Raw genomic sequence first — 17,786 nt, forward strand, 5'->3', positions numbered from 1 at the left:
AAATAAATCCAGCTTCGAAAATCGCCAGCAGTAGATCTGTCGTTGCCTGTCGTCTCCGTCGTCGCAGCCGGATTCGTCGTCGTGCCTATCTCTGGGTCTGCTTGTCTGGGACTTGCATCTGCGGCAGCGGTGGCACGTGCGCCTGATCCGGCGTCGAGCTGATGCAGAACGAAGGTACAAAATCCACCGCGTTGACGTCTAGCGAGGAGAGCTTACTCTTGACGGACTTGTCCAAGCAATCGGCGACGCCGTTGTTGTCCGCCTGCTGCTCCCACGAGTCCGGCCAAGGCGAGCTGCTTGTCGAAAGTCGAGCTCATTTCGATGATATTTCGGAGCTTGCGCGGCACGGACCTCATGCACTGCGCGTTCTTACACTGAGCGAGTTTTAGCAGTTCGAATGTGTCGTGCGTGACGTGGTGAGCTGCTGGTCGAGAGTCGAGCACGTTTTGATTGATTTTCGAAGCTTGCGCGATAGAGACGACCTGCGACGCGCGGCTTAAAGTGACAATAATTCAACGGAGAACTTATATTAGAATAATAAAAATGTATTAATAATAAATAATAAAATTCTATAAAATAATTCAAGGCTCTTCTTATTCTCTTGGAGCTCGTCCGCAGTGCTCAAACGGGCCGCCTTCCTCTTCAATGCACGCTCGCGTACGTCGGAGGATATCTTGTGTCGCTCGTTGTATTTTTTCACGCTGTACACTGATAGCATGCTCCTCAATACGATGCCACAACTGCTGTACATTTGCAGGAGCACCATTGTGGTACACCTGCTTTTTGGAATATCCCCAATAGAAATAATCCAATATATTGAAATCGGGGGAGCGCGCTGTCCAAGGGATTGTCCCTCCCCGTCCAATTCATCTGTTTGGCTACACTTGGTCCAGATGATTACGAACATCAACGACGAAGTGTGCAGGAGCGCCAGCGTGAATAAATATTAAATTTTACCGTTACTTTTCTGTTAGAGATTCTTCAAGAAGGCGGGGCAATTCATTTTGCAGAAACTCTAAATAATTGTAGGCATCTAGCCTCATGGTTTATCATGGTCGTGATGTAAATTGGTCGAAGTATCATTTAAATTTGTTCACCTTCTCTGGCTAAGTGTGGATTTTCGTCAGCCCAATAATGTTCGTTGTGCGCATTAGCCATTACAGTGCGTACGTACGTGGCCTCGTCCGTCCACAGAATCCTGTTAAGAAATTCAGCATCTCTTTCATGCTCTTGGATTATTAAGTGGCTGAATATGAGTCGATATTCTCGATCTCCTTCCACTATAAAATAAAATTTGTCCTAGTGTGAGCGTGTGTATGCGAGCTTTTTGCAAGCTAGGGAGAGAGGCCGGCTTCTCTGTACTGGCTTGTCGTGGGCGAATGCGCGCGCTTGTGTGAGTGTATGTGTTTGTCAGGTAGGTAGAGGGACAATTAATAGTAAAATAACCTCAATAATTCGGTAGCCTATGCAATTTTCCGGAAAAGGTAACTCCTTATTATCTCTCCTTGCTTGGAACTTATTTCTGACGTAAGATTTTGCGAACGACAGTCCATTGGTCGGTGCCTGCGTTCCCCATGCATTTTCCATATAAGTTTTCAAAAATGGAGTGTCGAAGCTGGCCGTTTCTAAATCCCAATTTTTCACAACGTCAAAAAGTTTTATTTTGGCAGAAATATCTATTACATGTTCATTCAGAAATATCTTCGCTTCTGGCTCATTCTGGTATAACCTATAAAAAAAATTTTTCATACAACTTTAGAAATTATCCAATTTACTTTAAAATATCTCTGAACAACTTACTGAATATGGGACAATATTTCCTCTTGTAAATGTTTATAAAACTTTTCAAGTTCGCAATTTTAGAGGTTGTTGGCCTTAAAGCAAAAACACTGCGGAGACGTTGGAAACTGCAACTTTCCGGATCATCGAACGTTGATAAAACACTTACAAAGCACTCGTATTTACTTGCGTTTTTGAAAAAGCAAGAAGTTACAGACATCTTTCCTAACAAACATACTTAATGCAAAATTGTTGAAATATTAAAACGCATCAGAAAAGAAAACTGAAGTCAATAACCAACAAAAGACAATTTCACATGTTAGTTGTGGAACATTCTAAATAATAGACTTCACTTCAAACATTTAGTATTTTTTCTTAAAAATTAACTGATAAACGTGACCAAAAAATCATTTTTGGCCATGAATGAAACAATATTGGTCATATAAATTTCTCAGATATTCAAAAATTATTTCAAAAAAGAACTTAACTGTCAAATACCAGCTCGCCTCGTAGATTTCGACGAAGTAAAACATGCATCTAAGCGTATGAGCTCGGCCGCAGCGCGTCGCACAAGATCTTTGTCGCTCAAGCTCGAAAAATTAATCGAAATAAGCTTTACTTTCGAAGAGCAGCTCGCCTCGTCACCCACACACATTCAAGCTGCTAAAACTCGCAGCTCATCGTAATAACGCGGCCGCGGCGCAGTACACGAGGTCTCAGTCGCGCAAGCACGAAAAATTTATCGAAATGCCTTTGACTTTCGACCAACAGCTCGCCTTGTCACCCACGACACATTCAAGCTGCTGAGCGCAAGCTCTCTTGATTAATCGAAATGAGCTCGACTTTTGACTAGCAGCTCGCCTCGAAACCCACGAGAATTTTGACAAGGTAAGTAAGCAGCTGTGCATATGAACTGGGCTGCACGCGCGGCGCATTAGGTCTCTGTCGCGCAAGCTCTAAAACTTGATCGAAACAAGCTCAACTCTCGACTAGCAGCTCGCCTCATAACTTACGAGAAAGCTAGGATAAAATGTAAAACAAAAGTGCTATAAATTCACTATTCTACGCTCTTCGAGCTTGATAGATAATAGAAGGGGAGGTGTAGCCGAGGTGTTGTTTTAATAATTTATTGAGTTCGGAAAGCGTGGGGTAGTTAGATTTAGGCACTTATGTTTTAGATTTATCTCACGCTTCCCTTCGCATTCCTTTAATGTGCCTTAGATTTTTTTTATATAAATTGTTAATCTCGGAAAGAGTAGGGTAGTTAGGTTTGTGCATAATGGTGTCAGATTTTATCTTCGCTTTGCACCCCTCCCTACAATGTCCGTTTGATGACGTAATGATACTCGCAGTGCATCGGGTGGGTAGGTTTAAATATTTTGTTTTATATAAAAATTCCTCGCCCTAGCTTGCTTTACTTCGCAGTGCGTAGAATAGGCGGCATTACGTGTTTAATTTTTATATAAAAAATCCTAGCCCTTGCGCGCCTCCCTTCGAAGTGCCGACGTATTTATACTCGTAATGTGTGCTCGGTTTAAGTATTTCAGTTTTATGTAAAAAAATACTCGCCCTGGCTCGCCTCCCTTCGATGTGCCGACGTATTTACACTCGCAGTGCGTGGGGTAGGTGGGTTTATGTTTTATAGTTTTAGATTCATTTAATTCTCGCCCTGGCTCGCCTCCCTTCGATGTGCCAACGTATATATTCCTGCAGTGCGTAGGGTAGGTGGGTTTAAGTATTTCAGTTTTAGCGACGAAATATTAGATCAATTGGAAGGAGAAAGTCATACATATTTAAGTATTGATTCAGTAAACACAGAAAAAAATGAAGATATGTTTATTTCAATATCAATAGATTTATCCATTCATCAACACCCAATGGACTTCCGTCTCATAAATCAACATTAAAAGTTAATGCGATTGTAATTTTATTGAGAAATTTAAATTTAGGTGGTGGTTTATGCAATGGAACTAGATTAATGATACAAGAATTACGATCTTATGTTATTAAAGCTGAAATTATTACTGGTACCTCTAAAGGTAAAATTATTTTAATACCCCGAATTGATTTAAGTCCTTCAATTGAAGAAGTTTCATTTACCATGGTATGAAGATAATTTCCATTTAGATTAGGATTCGCAATGACTATAAATAAATCTCAAAGTCAATCGTTTGACAGTGTAGAATTATATTTACCCTCTTCAGTTTTTAGTCATGGTCAGTTATATGTTGCTTTATCTAGAGTACGTCAGAAAAATAATTTAAAAATAATATTAGCAGAAGATTCAGTAATAACAGCAAACCAAGATGATAAATTAATTATTTAAATAAATGTTTCAATGATAATCTAAAAATTTATATTAAAAATGTTGTTTATTGCAAAATTTTTGAATTATACAATTTTTACCCTATTTTATATTTCGTATCTTCTAGTATTATCGATAATTACTATTTTATTTATTTATATTCATTCCTACATATTCATCCCAAAATAGTAAAATTACAATTTTGTGAAGTAATTTTACAACTTTCAAAATATGTTCCATAATTTCCTACTCTGAGAATAGTAGCTCTACAAAACCTCTTTTCACTAAGTAAATCACATTTAATAGGAATAAATAATAAGTTGCTTTAATGAGTAAATAATTCTAAATAGTTTTAATAATTAATAAATTAAAAGATAACAATTGCAACGACCAATTTTATTTTTTGGTAGCCCTAATATAACATCTACAATAGATAATATATTATAAAAATTAAGAAATCAAAATATCCATAACCAAAATAATTACAATTCAATTTTAATACAAATATGTGCTTGTAATGGTAGAATTAATTAAGCATTTTAACAAATCAATTAATTGAATAAACTTTCCTAAATTATATTATCTTTAACATTTACTTTTTTAAAATAATTGTATTGACCATAAATTATTTATTCTAACTATCCAAACAGTATTAATTAAGTAAGCGTACAAAACTTATATAATATACGCATATATTGTCAATAATATAAATGCGGGATTCTTTCGATATGCTATCTAATTTTTCGATATATTCTGACATTAAGATTATTATGTATTATAGTATAAACATTTTATGCATAGTTCACATATTTTAGAATCGTATTTCTTATTTATTATAATTATTTACTACTCTTAACTTTAAACTATTGCATATTTAATATGATTTATTATACTTGATTATTAGAATTATTAAAATTATACTTAACTCTTATTATATTTTAATAGATTAATAGTACAATTTAGTTTGATAAAAATTTAGGTAATTATATTCATTTACTCATTGTTATATCTAAATAATGACAGTTTCAACTCTGTTAAACGCAAAGTGTATTATTATAAATAAATAACAAAATCACCTTCCAAATGACGAGACATGGTCTATGATACAACGCACTTAGTATACAACAAATGTACCAAAAGAAAATCTGGACTTCCAGTAAACGATGTCGAGGTTTCAAAATCACCTTCCAAATACAACGCACTTGGTATACAACAAACGTATAAACGAAAATTTCCACTTCCAGTAGACGATGTCCAGGTGTCGAAATACCTTCCGAATGACAAGACATGGTCTATGATACAACGCACTTAATATACAACGAATGTACCAAAAGGAAATTTTCACTTTCAGAAGACGATATCCAAGGGTCAAAATCACATTCCGGATAGCAGTACGTGGTCTATGATACAGTGCACTAATTATACAACACATGGACTTAAAGAAAATTTTACTCTGACACTAAAAACCACGTTACGAACTGCCTAGACCTCGCCACCGGCCACCTTTTACACCTAGACACCGTGTTTAAATGATTTGTACACTTAGACACTAAAAACAACGGGGCGAACTACCTAGACCTCGTCATCGGCCACCCTGTACACCTGGACACCTTCTTTGAATGATTTTTACAGCCAGACACAAAAAACCACGGTGCGCGCCACTTAGACCTCGTCACTGGCCACCTTGTACACCTAGATACCGCCCTTGAATGATTTCCACACCTAGATACCAAAAACCACAGAGCGCTCCCCCTAGACCTTGTCATCGGCCACCCTGTACACCTAGACACCAACCTTGAATTATTTTTATACCCAGACACCAAATACTATGAAGTGCACTATCTAGACGACGTCATCGGACACTCAGTACCTCTAGACACTTTCCTCGAATGATTTTTACACCTAGACACAAAAAAAAACACGGTTCACTCCATCTAGACGTCGTCATCGGCTACCCTGGCTACCGCTACCGCTCTACTTGATATTCAATAAAAAAAAAAAAAAAAAAAAAAAATACTTCCCCTCGTAGTCCCGCTGGTCGGTGTATGCGTGATTACATCAGTAATCCCACTGATCTGTATAAGTATGTGGGAAAGCAATATGTGCGGCTAAATTCATGGTCTTAACACTAGCCTTGTGTGGCCAACACTAGCCGTGTGCGGCCTTTCGCTCACTTCGAGCTTTTAGCTCTCATCTCGGTCTTTACACCGAAAAACACACGTCTTTTTGCGCGGCCCTTTTCAGCCGCGCGGTGACGCTTTTTACTCTTCCGGACATCACGTCTCGCGCCGACCCCTTTACAGCCGCGCGACGACGCATTTAACGGCGCTGCAGCCCACGCACAGCCGCAGAGGACGATTCTCACCGGCTCATCTACAGCCAGTGAGACCCACAAAACACCGCAACATCGGTCGCGAGACCAGCGAGCAGCGGAGCCAATAACAGCGGCAACAACTACATCAGCGAACATCGACGCATGGACGCTGGACGCCGCGCAAGTCAGCATTATTGCTCGGACGCCACGCCAGCTCGTATCATCGCGCGGACGCCAGCATCGCCGACATACGCCGTCGCTTCACGCTGACACCGGCTATTTTTGGCCGTTCCAGCATCGCGCCAGCTCGCGTCGAAGCTACGGCATATCGCGCGCGCTCCACTCTCACGCTTCATCGCGCCGAGCTGCGACATGTCGCGCGCGCGCCCCACTCTCGCGCGTCACGGCACAGCAAGGAGCCGCATACCTCACTCACAGCGACAGACGCCGCGCAGATCAGCACATCGCTGGGCCTGCATTATGCTGACGACGACGCCATCGCCGGATCCTGCAGATATCGCAAGCAGCCGATCGCCGTCGTCTAGCACGCTCATCACCGACCGGCTTCGCTCCAGCGAGCCGTCCCTGTCAGCATCGGAGCATCCTCTCGACGACGACGCAGCATAGCTGATCGTCGACCTGGCAGCAGTAGTCCACCACGCAGCGTCACCTTCAACCGCATCTTTGGCACCGACGTCCTGGCACATCCGGTACCCGAGGATGTTCAGTGAAGGACGCCTTTTAACGCCGACATTCTAGGGCTCCGGGTCGTCGGCATCAGCACCACTAACACCATCAAGGCCATTCCTGAGGGTGACCTTTTCACTTCTCAGGCATTCCGCTAACGACTCTCGGACGCTGCGCAGCAACCTCCGGGCGAGGACACTGCAGCCCAGGCACATCTTTTTTTTTCTTCAACCAGCATCACCGGCCATAGGCTTCTGCGGACATATTTCTGAGCCCAAGTTCATCCAGCCAATAAGGATCTGGCGACTCTGGCCCACAACCATCACCATCATCGCAGCCTCGCTTTATCCGAGCTCAGCAGCCCTCATCAGCACAGGCGCCACGTCACGCATCCGCAGCATCCCTTCCAGGCAGGGCCTCCTCTACAGGAATCTCATCATCGTTCCTCGGGAAGTCCGCACTTGTCACTGGTGGAGGAGTAGCTGTGGCAGTCCCCTCTTACCACCACACGCGGCCCGACGCGCCGCCTAGCGGAGCACCACGACGTGGTGAGCGCGAGGGGAGCTTAGAAGCTTAGTCACTTTCGTGGATCAGTCACGGCCTGGCCGCTGGTGCGAACAGACATAGTCATCTTGTACATAGTTTAATATAATCCAGTCATAATCAGCACTTAGTATTATCTTTATACTCTGTACCCTGTCTGTTCGTCATTTCCTACCTTATCTCCTATTAGGGAGCGTAGAAGAAGAGATTCAATCATTCAATCTCTAAATAAATAAATAAATAAATATTTATTTATTTATTTATACATATATCAGTATGACATAGATTCATAGGGAGGGACTTTAACGACACCCCTATAAGAGAAAGTAAAAGTGTTGAGAAAAATGGTTTTTACATTTTAGCTCTTTACTTGAGAACCGCTTAACGAAATAGTTTAAAATTATAGCTGCAGCTAGATTTTTTTATGGTGAATCACTAAATCAAATTTTATAATATAATGACATAATTTTTTTTTGTAAGGTTATAATGTGCAGTTTCAGAGATACGAATTTTTTAAAAATATCACCTTTTACATTTTATCTGCCAAACAAAGCGGTTGATTCCGAAGACCAAACGAGGAAAAATAGATAATGCTATTCTCTTTTAAATGCATTTTAGCTGAATTATTTGTAACAATGGGATGATTGAAAAAAAACGCAAAATAGTGTTTTTTAAAAATCAAAAAATGGCCATAAAAAAAATAGTTGAGAAAATAAAAAATAACTGTTTTTGCCGAATTCAGAATCCAAATATAGATATGCATGTTAAATTTCATTGATATTGACAGAGTAGTTCCAGAAATATTACGCTATACACACACATACGTACATTTTCTAAAAACACTTAATTTGAAGTATTAACACACCAAAAAGTATTTTCTAGAAGTTTTGACGAAACTCAAAATTTTACTATTACAAAGCTTCCTTTAGAAGAAAGCAAGAAAATAAAACGGTAGAAATGTTAGGACTAATGTGACAGTTAAAAAAATTTCAATTAGAATTTAAGGGATTTGAATAAATTGAACTGGAAATGACGTTTTGGACAGAAATTTAAGCAAATTAATATTATGTAGAAGATTTTGCGGAATACATCAAATTTGCCTAACTTTTTACTTTTTAAAAAGTTAATTTTTTTTAGATTGTAACGAAACTTGTTTCGGGTTGGGGGGAGGGGAGGGGAAACTCGGCAATATTTGACCGGATTACAATTCTTCGGTGCGGCAGAGCACCCCCATAACGCCTCTGATCTGCCCACGTTGCAACGCAGCTCGCTTCGATAGCTGCTTCGCGAACGTTGTGTTCGCAGGTGCACTAAGAAAAATCTACATAGTAGAGATTACTATACGCTATAGTAATTTGAAATATGGCAGTGATCACAAAATTTATAGTAAATGTAACAATATTTTTGTAATCGTAACTATACATTTTTGGTAAAATTTTTCAGCCCTCTTCGTCAGGTTGTCATAGAATCTTTTTATAGTTTACTATTCGGATATAGTAAAAAATCATTGATTTCTTGTAATGCCTCGTACACGATCCATCCAAGCATACAAACAAATAAATTAAAAAACATTCGACTTTACTATAGCGAATGTCCGGGCTTTTTCCGTCTCCCTACTCTTGCCTATCGCTACGAAGCCAGCAGCGGACTCGAAGATTGTGTAACAGCCTAACAACCAGCAGCAGGCTCAGCGACACACATGTGCTTCTCCTTACCTACAAGCAGCAGCGGCAGTAAGCGAGCGATGACGTAGCGACGGCGAGTCGCGCGCACTTCGGTATATTATGCGTGAATGTATAGATTTTTCGGCGGCTCAATACGCGCTCGCTTAGCTCCCTATAAAAGGCCATGCGCGGCCTAGGGCTAGCTACTAGTTGTCTCATTTTCAGCGCTCTAGTCACTACACACTCTACAGCAACTTAAGCGTAGATTCATGAACATACATACACAAACTAGTAGTAGCAATTTATGCTCACTAGTAAACACTCTATTGCAATTTAGGCGTAAAATACACACTTGCGCTATTTATAAAATTTAATATACTTATAAAATATATTTGTAGCATTATCAGCGCTTTATTTTAAAACTCTAATGAATTTTCAGTGTAGAGTATAAATTTGATGAAATATAACAATTTATATATATACGTTTACTTAAAATACATCGTAAACTTGACAAAACTGTAAACAATGTATATAAATAAGAATAATTGTAGATTTAAGCATTATTCTTTTTCATTATACTAAAATCATTAATTACATTCTTTCTTTCTTTCTCTTTTTTGACCTGTTGTCAGAATTACGGCACAGGGCAGTAAATGTTCACAGCTTTTCAATAATATAAATCAAATATTTGCACCGGACCGAGAAGAGCCGTAACCGTTTCATTCTAAACTAAATCATAGAGTTTTACCCTTATTTTTTCTATAAATGTATCAGTTTTTACTATAAATTTATTTGTGATAATTACTATAAAATATTGTCGTTTATAGTAAAATTCTGGTTATAGTTACTATATATTTTTCTCGGTGTGTGCTTTCCTTTCACATTCTTCTGTGCGAAGCCGGCTTCTCAGATTTGTGTTGCAATGGTCTGTTGCAACGCCCGGCAGGCAGCAGTATTTGCAATATGGGCGTAGAGAACGGGAGGCAACAATTCGGGAAAATGAAACAAATCCCGATTGAGATACAGCAAAGAAATAATGTACTGTATAGCTAATCTTGTTTCTACACAACTATAAGTCGATTTACAACAATATTAACCCGGCGTGGAGAGTATCTCACGGAGCATACGCGCCTAAACGAGAAGGTCTCTACTCGGTACCGCTGTATTAAGTCGCAAAGCTGTAGCCGCTGCTACCACTAAACAAGAAAAGGGCTCAGCCCAACTTACTCGAAGTCGCCGTTCTCGATGGGCACTCATCGCACAACACACACTCAGCCCTGGTGATGTTGATAACTCACTTGAAGGAGCCGACATTCCCCGTTCGATCGCTGGTCGATAGGCCGCGTCATCCTCCGTCGTGGTAGCATAAGTTGTTTGAGACGTCTTCCCCTCACGATTGCGCACTTTTACTCTTTGCTAACGTGTTCGCACGTATGGCCGGAAGCTATCTGTCTGTCCGATGGACCGCGACTCATACGCGAGACCCCGAATTTTGCCTTGCGCTTGCGCAATGTTGTATTTTATCGATGCACAAATCTACCTAATTTCGCACTTTGTTGCACTATTAATATGCAAAGTCGAGGGAATATTTTTAGCCACTTTTTAGCAATTTTTGAAAATTGAAATAGTTTTACAGAGGCACAATTGACCCCTAGAGGGCTAAAAATTTAGAAACAGCCTTCATTTTTTATGTACGTTTAGAGAAAAAATCGGCGGTAATATTAGCAGACCCCCGCCTCCACGAAGCATTCTTTAAAAGTTGGCTAGAACTACCTATATATATATTTTAGAAATCGAAGGGAGGATTTAACATAAAAATAGTTTAGCTTTTAAAGTACTTGCAAGGCTTTATTTAAACTTATTTGCTTAGTTTTTTTAATAGAAATAAGAATTTGATTTTAATTGTAGGTTTAAGTATACAAAAAAAAAATAAAATCACAAGTAGTTTTTAGCCCTAAACAATACGCGACGTGCGATCCAGCAATTTTTATTACTAATAGGATCTAATATTGCTAGTTAGATTATGCACAAAAAATCCTGCAACGGATCCTAGATAGCTTTAAAAACTAAATGAAGAAAAATTCGTGCTTCACGAAAATTATATGGAATGCAAAAGTATTGATCAATATGTCAACCTGTACACAAGTTATGCACGAGTATGAGAAGGAGGGGGGGGGGGGATATTTATTTGAACATTTTAAAGTAAACTTTTGTATTTTCTAAAAATTGTACTTCATTTTGCAGTGCATATAAGTATAAAGGAAATTTTAAAAATATTTTACTTACTGTAGGTACTATCGGAGCAGGTAATGTTAATCTCTGTAATGCTGTCCAGTTAAAATTAGAAAACCACCTATTAAAACATACAACGTATAATTTTAAAAATATCTACATACGTAATTATGATCTATTTTAATCAGATTGTCATACTTGTGGTCTCGTATGTCTTGAATACCGTTACGTTGGTATCCTAATCGCTCTAAAGGACTTGACCGAAGCAATTTTTTAATAAAAAAATTAGCGCTCTTATTAACATTATTAGGTATTCCAGCTACTTCTATTCCTTTTAGGATTTTATTATAAGTAGTCATATGATCGGGTCCTCTAAAAGGTGGTCTGCCAATTAATAATTCGTGCGTTAGTATTCCAAGGGCCCAATAATCAACAGCTCTAGAATAAAATTTGCATATGATTTTTGTTTTATTTACTTAAATCCATCGTATGATTTAAATGTATTACCTGTCGTGTCCCTTATTAAGTATAATTTCAGGAGCTACATATTCTGGAGTGCCAGCAAAAGTCCATGTTTTTGATGGACCTATTCTTTTACTAAATCCAAAATCAATGAGTTTTACATATCCTCGATTATCTAACATTAAATTTTCAGGTTTTAAATCTCTATAAATTATGTTCATAGAATGAAGGTGATCTAATGCTTCAACTACACAAGCTATCATAAACTGAGATGTTTCGTCATCAAAACGACGCCGCCTTTGTAAGGTAGTCCAAACGTCACCTCCAAGACATACTTCCATTAAAAAGTAGACAAATTTGTTGTCTTTATATGTTTTATAAAGCCTAGAAACAATAATAATAATAAAACAATTGGAATGTTAATAATAATAATTATTATAATATGTCTGATTGTATGGTGGTGAATAACCAAAAAATAGTAAACAAGACAAATATAGCGAATGAAATGAATGATTATTTTAGTCAAATTGGAATAGACTTAAGTAACTAAATAAATAATGAGTGCGATGATCAAATACGACTGCCAGCAAGAAATAGCAAATCCATATATATACAACCAACCAATATTAGCGAAATTCATAGAATAATAAACGAAATGAAGAAAAAAGCTGGTGGGGTTATGTTCCTGGGAAAGCCCTTGGAACGTATTTTTAATATAAGTATACAGCAATCAATTTGACCGGACGCGCTAAAACGAGTTGATATAGTACTAATTCATAAGTCTGGAGATAGTGCATGTATTGCAAACTATCGCCCAATATTACTGATTTCGAATATAACTAAATTCTTTGAGAAAATTATATACAACAGACTTTTAAATTTTATAATGAAGCATAATATACTATCAGAGAGACAATTTGGTTTCGTCAGAGGCAGAGGAGCAACAGATTCACTTGATTGTCTTGCGGATATTATATACAAGAGCCTAGACAAAAGTAAACCAATAATAACGACATTTCTAGATCTAGCCAAAGCTTTTAATACTGTTGATCACAGAATGTTATTGGATAAGTTGGAAAGGTAAAAGCATGTGCATTAAAACTCTTAACCAGTTATCTATAAGGTAGGAAACAATGCGTTGAGATTGATAATTTTAAAAGTGAATACAAAGATATTTCCATAGGTTTTCCGCAAGAAACCATTTTAGGTCCTTTATTATTTATCCTATACGTAAATGACCTGCTGATAGATATGCTAAAAGACTCTATAATGTCTTATGAAGACGACACGGTCATCATCTCGAGTAATGACTCGTGGTCGGCAGCACAGGATAAGATAAATTTTTATCTTAGCAAAGTTTCCAAATGGCTGATGTTCAATAAACTATCGTTAAATGTAAATAAAACTGTATATATATATAATCTATGGCAACTACTGTGATGGTGTTCCAGAGGATATAAATATTAAAATTGGTGGCAACTTTATAAATAGGGTTGATAGTCATACATATTTAGGGTTACATTTTGATTACAACATGAAATGGAATATACACATTAACTTTATTGTAAAAAGAACAAGATATTTCATTTTTGTCTTTGCAAAAATTAAAAGTGTGACGAGACACGATTCTTGCACATAAACATATGTGAAGGTAACCGCAATAGACTCGGCATGCGAGACGAGCGCGCGCGTGCAACACGCAAAAGGGGAATCCGCACAACACGTAATGAGCGCGCGCGCATCAAACGAAAGGCAAGTTCGCACGAGCGCGGACTGCGGAGGCCGACTAGCGACTAAGCCGTAACGTGCCAGGCGGCGGGAGCGGCGCTTGCGGAATGCCGCGAACGCACCTATCCACACTCGCGCCGCGTGGCTTTATAAGGCCGACCGCGTGGCGCAACGGGCAGTTCTACTCGAGCTTCCGATCTAGGCAGTACCGTGAGCATACGATACAGCAGGGAGAGCCAGAGATGGACCCTCACCGACGAAATCGTCTAGTGAGCTCACGGGACGACTAGTTAGCAGCACCGGAGCCTGAATCTTAGATTATTGTCGTGAGCACACGAAATAATCCAGAAAATCCGAATGACACCAAGTCTCGCCCAATACAAGAAGTACAAAAGAAGTTATTAAAAATTATTAACAGAAATCATTTTAAAACACAAAATTTTCCACTACTAGTTAGGCAATTGTTTCGAATTGAAGCAATAACATTTCACTATAGAAAACTAAGAGATATTTATAGTAAAAATACGAAAACTACTAGTAAGAAAAGCAGCTACTACATGGCTGTGAAAATCTGTAATCTAGTCTCTAATAATCTCAAAGAGTTAACAGTTAGAAAAGTAAGTATTAAAAATAAATAAAAGGATTTCATAAGAAATCTAATAGTATGAAATGAATAAGAATAAGAGACACTACTTTAACTTCTGTTATCAGTGCAAAAAGGAACAATATTAATAGATTAATTTTAGTTTTTAAGTTATCTTTGTAATTATTGTACTATACCTATGTACAGGCAACTTGTTTGCCTCTATAGGAAGCCTTAAAAAGTTTAATGTATATGGTCATAAATAAATAAAAAATAAAATAAATAAATAAATAATAATAAAAATAATAATAATTTTTTTTCTGAAAGCGCTTGATCGCCAACCTGGTTTTACCCTGAGTGTAAGGCTCCCGCTAACCTTTGGACTACCCTCTAAACGCACCTCCTCAGTGCAAACCCGCTGGTTGCGCCTCAGAGCAACCGCTACAAACCGGAACCGATAAGAGTTCACCAATGAAACCCTTCTTTCACTGTTCTTGATCCACCCCGGCATTGGTCGTAAGGAATACTCCGGGGTGCGGTCAGCTGTTTACCTTTACCGCACACTTCGATTCCGGCCTCTTTTTATTGGAGGTCAGCCAACATGTGTTTGTATCGGGTATCGTATCGGTAGACATGAAATATACTAGGTTATAAGTGTCAAATTTGCATGTAATACCACTTATTACCTATTATATCATGTTTGTTTTCTACTTGTAGAAGGTCAGGCCCATTCTGAAACTTTACAGCTACTTTTTTACTATAAAAAGGTATCTTTTTACTTCATTGAGGGAGTCCGGATCAAACATTCAGATTTTCATATTTCAATGTTTAAAATGCCAATAAGGTAGCCTTAACATATACAGGGTGACCCATTTTAATCGCCGCACCCGAATTTCTCGGAACCTAAGCTAGATAGAGAAAAACGGTTCAAACAAAAGTTGTAGGGGACAAAGGGGGTCACACAATGGCGCTAACGTTTTTGACCTTGAACTTGACCTTCAAGGTTATTTCAAGGTCAAATCAAGGTCAAACTCCGAAAAGTACGTTTAAAATCAGTTTTTTCCATGAACCACAGGCTAAGCTGGTTCAAATTGAGCTTCGGCTTAATAGGGGAACCCAAACACCCCAAACCCAAAACTTTCACATCCTAGTAAACAAAACTCAAACTCGCACATCCTTACCACCTACACTTAAAGTGATTAAAGTGAGTCCCCTTGCCTCTCTCACCGTTCGGGGTGCTTGATTAAAGTGAGTTCCCTCGCCTCTCACTGTTCGGGGTGCTTGATTAAAGTGAGTCCCCTTGCCTCCCCTTTTATTTTGTACAAAAATCATCGAAGCTATTTTTTTTAGAATCGAGCTATTAAAAAAAAACTTAATATTAAAAATGGGCGGAAAATCTTAAAATCGGCGTGCAGTTCAGATTTAATTAAAAGAACCATTGACGGAACCTATTTTCTTCGTAGATGTGTTTTTAATGATTACATTATCAAAATTAGTATTTATGAAATTCGAACGTTACTAATTCACATTATTTACATAAAACAAAAAAATAAAAGGAAGTTTTAGTTTTATTTGCAATCAAAATAAGAAATGATGCTTCATTGAATTGAATACCTTTAATGTTTTAACGTTTATTTTAATTTAAAATTTAAAATTAATAAAGTGTGACAAACGAAATAATTATAGCAATTACAGTTAGCTAAATAAAGTTACCGTAATTTTCCAACGTTTTTCCTTTTTAGGCGCGACCGTATACGGGCGAGCCTTATAATTATTAATATTTTTGATACCATTTTACTATTTAAATTTAATAGTAATCAATAGCTGGCTCTGAAATGGCTGACTATCCGCCCAACGAGATCGTTGATATGATTTTGGTTTTAGGAGAAAGCCAAAATAATTATCGTGGTGTGACAAGACTTTATGCTGAACACTATCCTGATAGACGACACCCTGACGATAGAGCTATCAGACGTTTAACTCAAAGAGCTCGTGGTGGACACATGGTTCGTCAACGTAGTCTCCATGCGTATGATGTAAATGATATTCGAGTTGTAACTACCCTTGCAATAATTCATCTTGACCCACACATTAGCGCTCGTCGAGTCGAAAGGGAAATTGGTATTCCAAGAAATACTTTTTTAAGAATTATGAAGGTGCTTCAACATCACGCATATCATATTACTTTGGTTCAAGAGCTACAGTTTGAGCATTTCCAACAGCGTATTGTGTTTTGCCAGTGGGCTTTACAAATGATAGAAAATGATCCGACTTTTTTAACTTTGTTCTTTTTTCTGATGAGGCAAAATTTCAAAGTGATGGGGAACTGAATAGGCATAATTGCCATTATTGGTCTGATGTGAATCCTCATTAGGTCAGAACTCTAAACCATCAAAGACGTTGGGGTATTGTGGTATGGTGCGGGATTATCAATGGATCGGCCCTTATTTTTTTGAAGAAAATGTAAATCAACATACCTATTTGATGCTAATAAGAGATGAACTACCTGGATTGATGGAAGATGTTGATTTAGAAACGCGACGAAGAATGTGGCTCCAGCAGGACTGCGCAGCACCACATTTCGCGCGAATTGTAAGGCTTTTTTAAAATGAGCACTATGGTAACAGATGGATTGGTTGTGGAGGTCCGGTTAACTGGCCTGCTTGCTCACCCGATCTTACATCACCAAATTTCTATTTATGGGGGTATTTAAAAAATACTGTTTTTATGCATTTACAGATATGCAGGATAGGATTCGTCGAGCATGCACTGCCATTCCGAGACAAACTTTGCAAAACACCGTTCGCCATTTTCAAAGGCGTTTGACTATGTGCCTTGAAGCAAATGGTCGTAATTTCGAACACTTGCTTTGAGGTTAATTAAAAAATTATTTACATTAGTGAGAGGCGAGGGGACTCACTTTAATCAAGCACCCCGAACAGTGAGAAGCAAGGGGACTCACTTTAATCAAGCACCCCAAAGGAAACAATCCTTACTACGTCCACATCGTTGTTTCTGGGTAGCGCAAAAACTAAGGTTAATAAATTTATAACAGAAGCTTCAACGATCTTAAAGATTCCGTTAACAAACCATTTTGCCCTTGAGAACAAATTTTCAGGGTTCAGGATGTATGGGTTTGGGGTATGTGGGATTAGCATGCGTGGTGTAGGCATGTGTGGAACTGGGGGATGTGGAGTATGAAAAAACCACTTTGACCTTGAAATAACCTTAAAAGTCAAGTTCAAGGTCAAAAACGTTAGCGCCATTGTGTGACCACCTTTGTCCCCTATAACTTTTGTTTGAACCGTTTTTCTCTATCTAGCTTAGGTTCCGAGAAATTCGGGTGCGGCGATTAAAATGGGTCACCCTGTATATAGGGCCTTAAAAGTATTTTTATTAAAAATTTCAAAAAATTTCACAGAAAAAAGTATTTAGGTAGTTTTAGTTAAAAATGCATCCCTTACGAGCTACAAATCATTGAAAATAGGC

At 38.3% G+C, this 17,786-nt stretch overlaps 1 protein-coding gene across 12 annotated transcripts in view; it reads right to left on the reverse strand.

The window, feature by feature from the left end:
• The window catches only part of LOC100114234 (cGMP-dependent protein kinase), a 474,555-nt gene that overhangs the window by 78,004 nt on the left and 378,765 nt on the right, over positions 1-17,786 (reverse strand). For all 12 annotated transcript variants that reach the window (XM_032601578.1, XM_032601577.1, XM_031925292.2 and 9 more), the window contains 3 exon segments: positions 12,032-12,370; positions 11,723-11,962; positions 11,579-11,645 (listed from right to left, as the gene is read on the reverse strand). In XM_032601578.1, coding sequence (XP_032457469.1) covers positions 11,579-11,645; positions 11,723-11,962; positions 12,032-12,370 — 646 coding nt within the window.

This window comes from Nasonia vitripennis (genome assembly GCF_009193385.2).
Source record: "Nasonia vitripennis strain AsymCx chromosome 2 unlocalized genomic scaffold, Nvit_psr_1.1 chr2_random0009, whole genome shotgun sequence".
NCBI classification, from domain to species: Eukaryota; Metazoa; Arthropoda; class Insecta; order Hymenoptera; family Pteromalidae; genus Nasonia; species Nasonia vitripennis.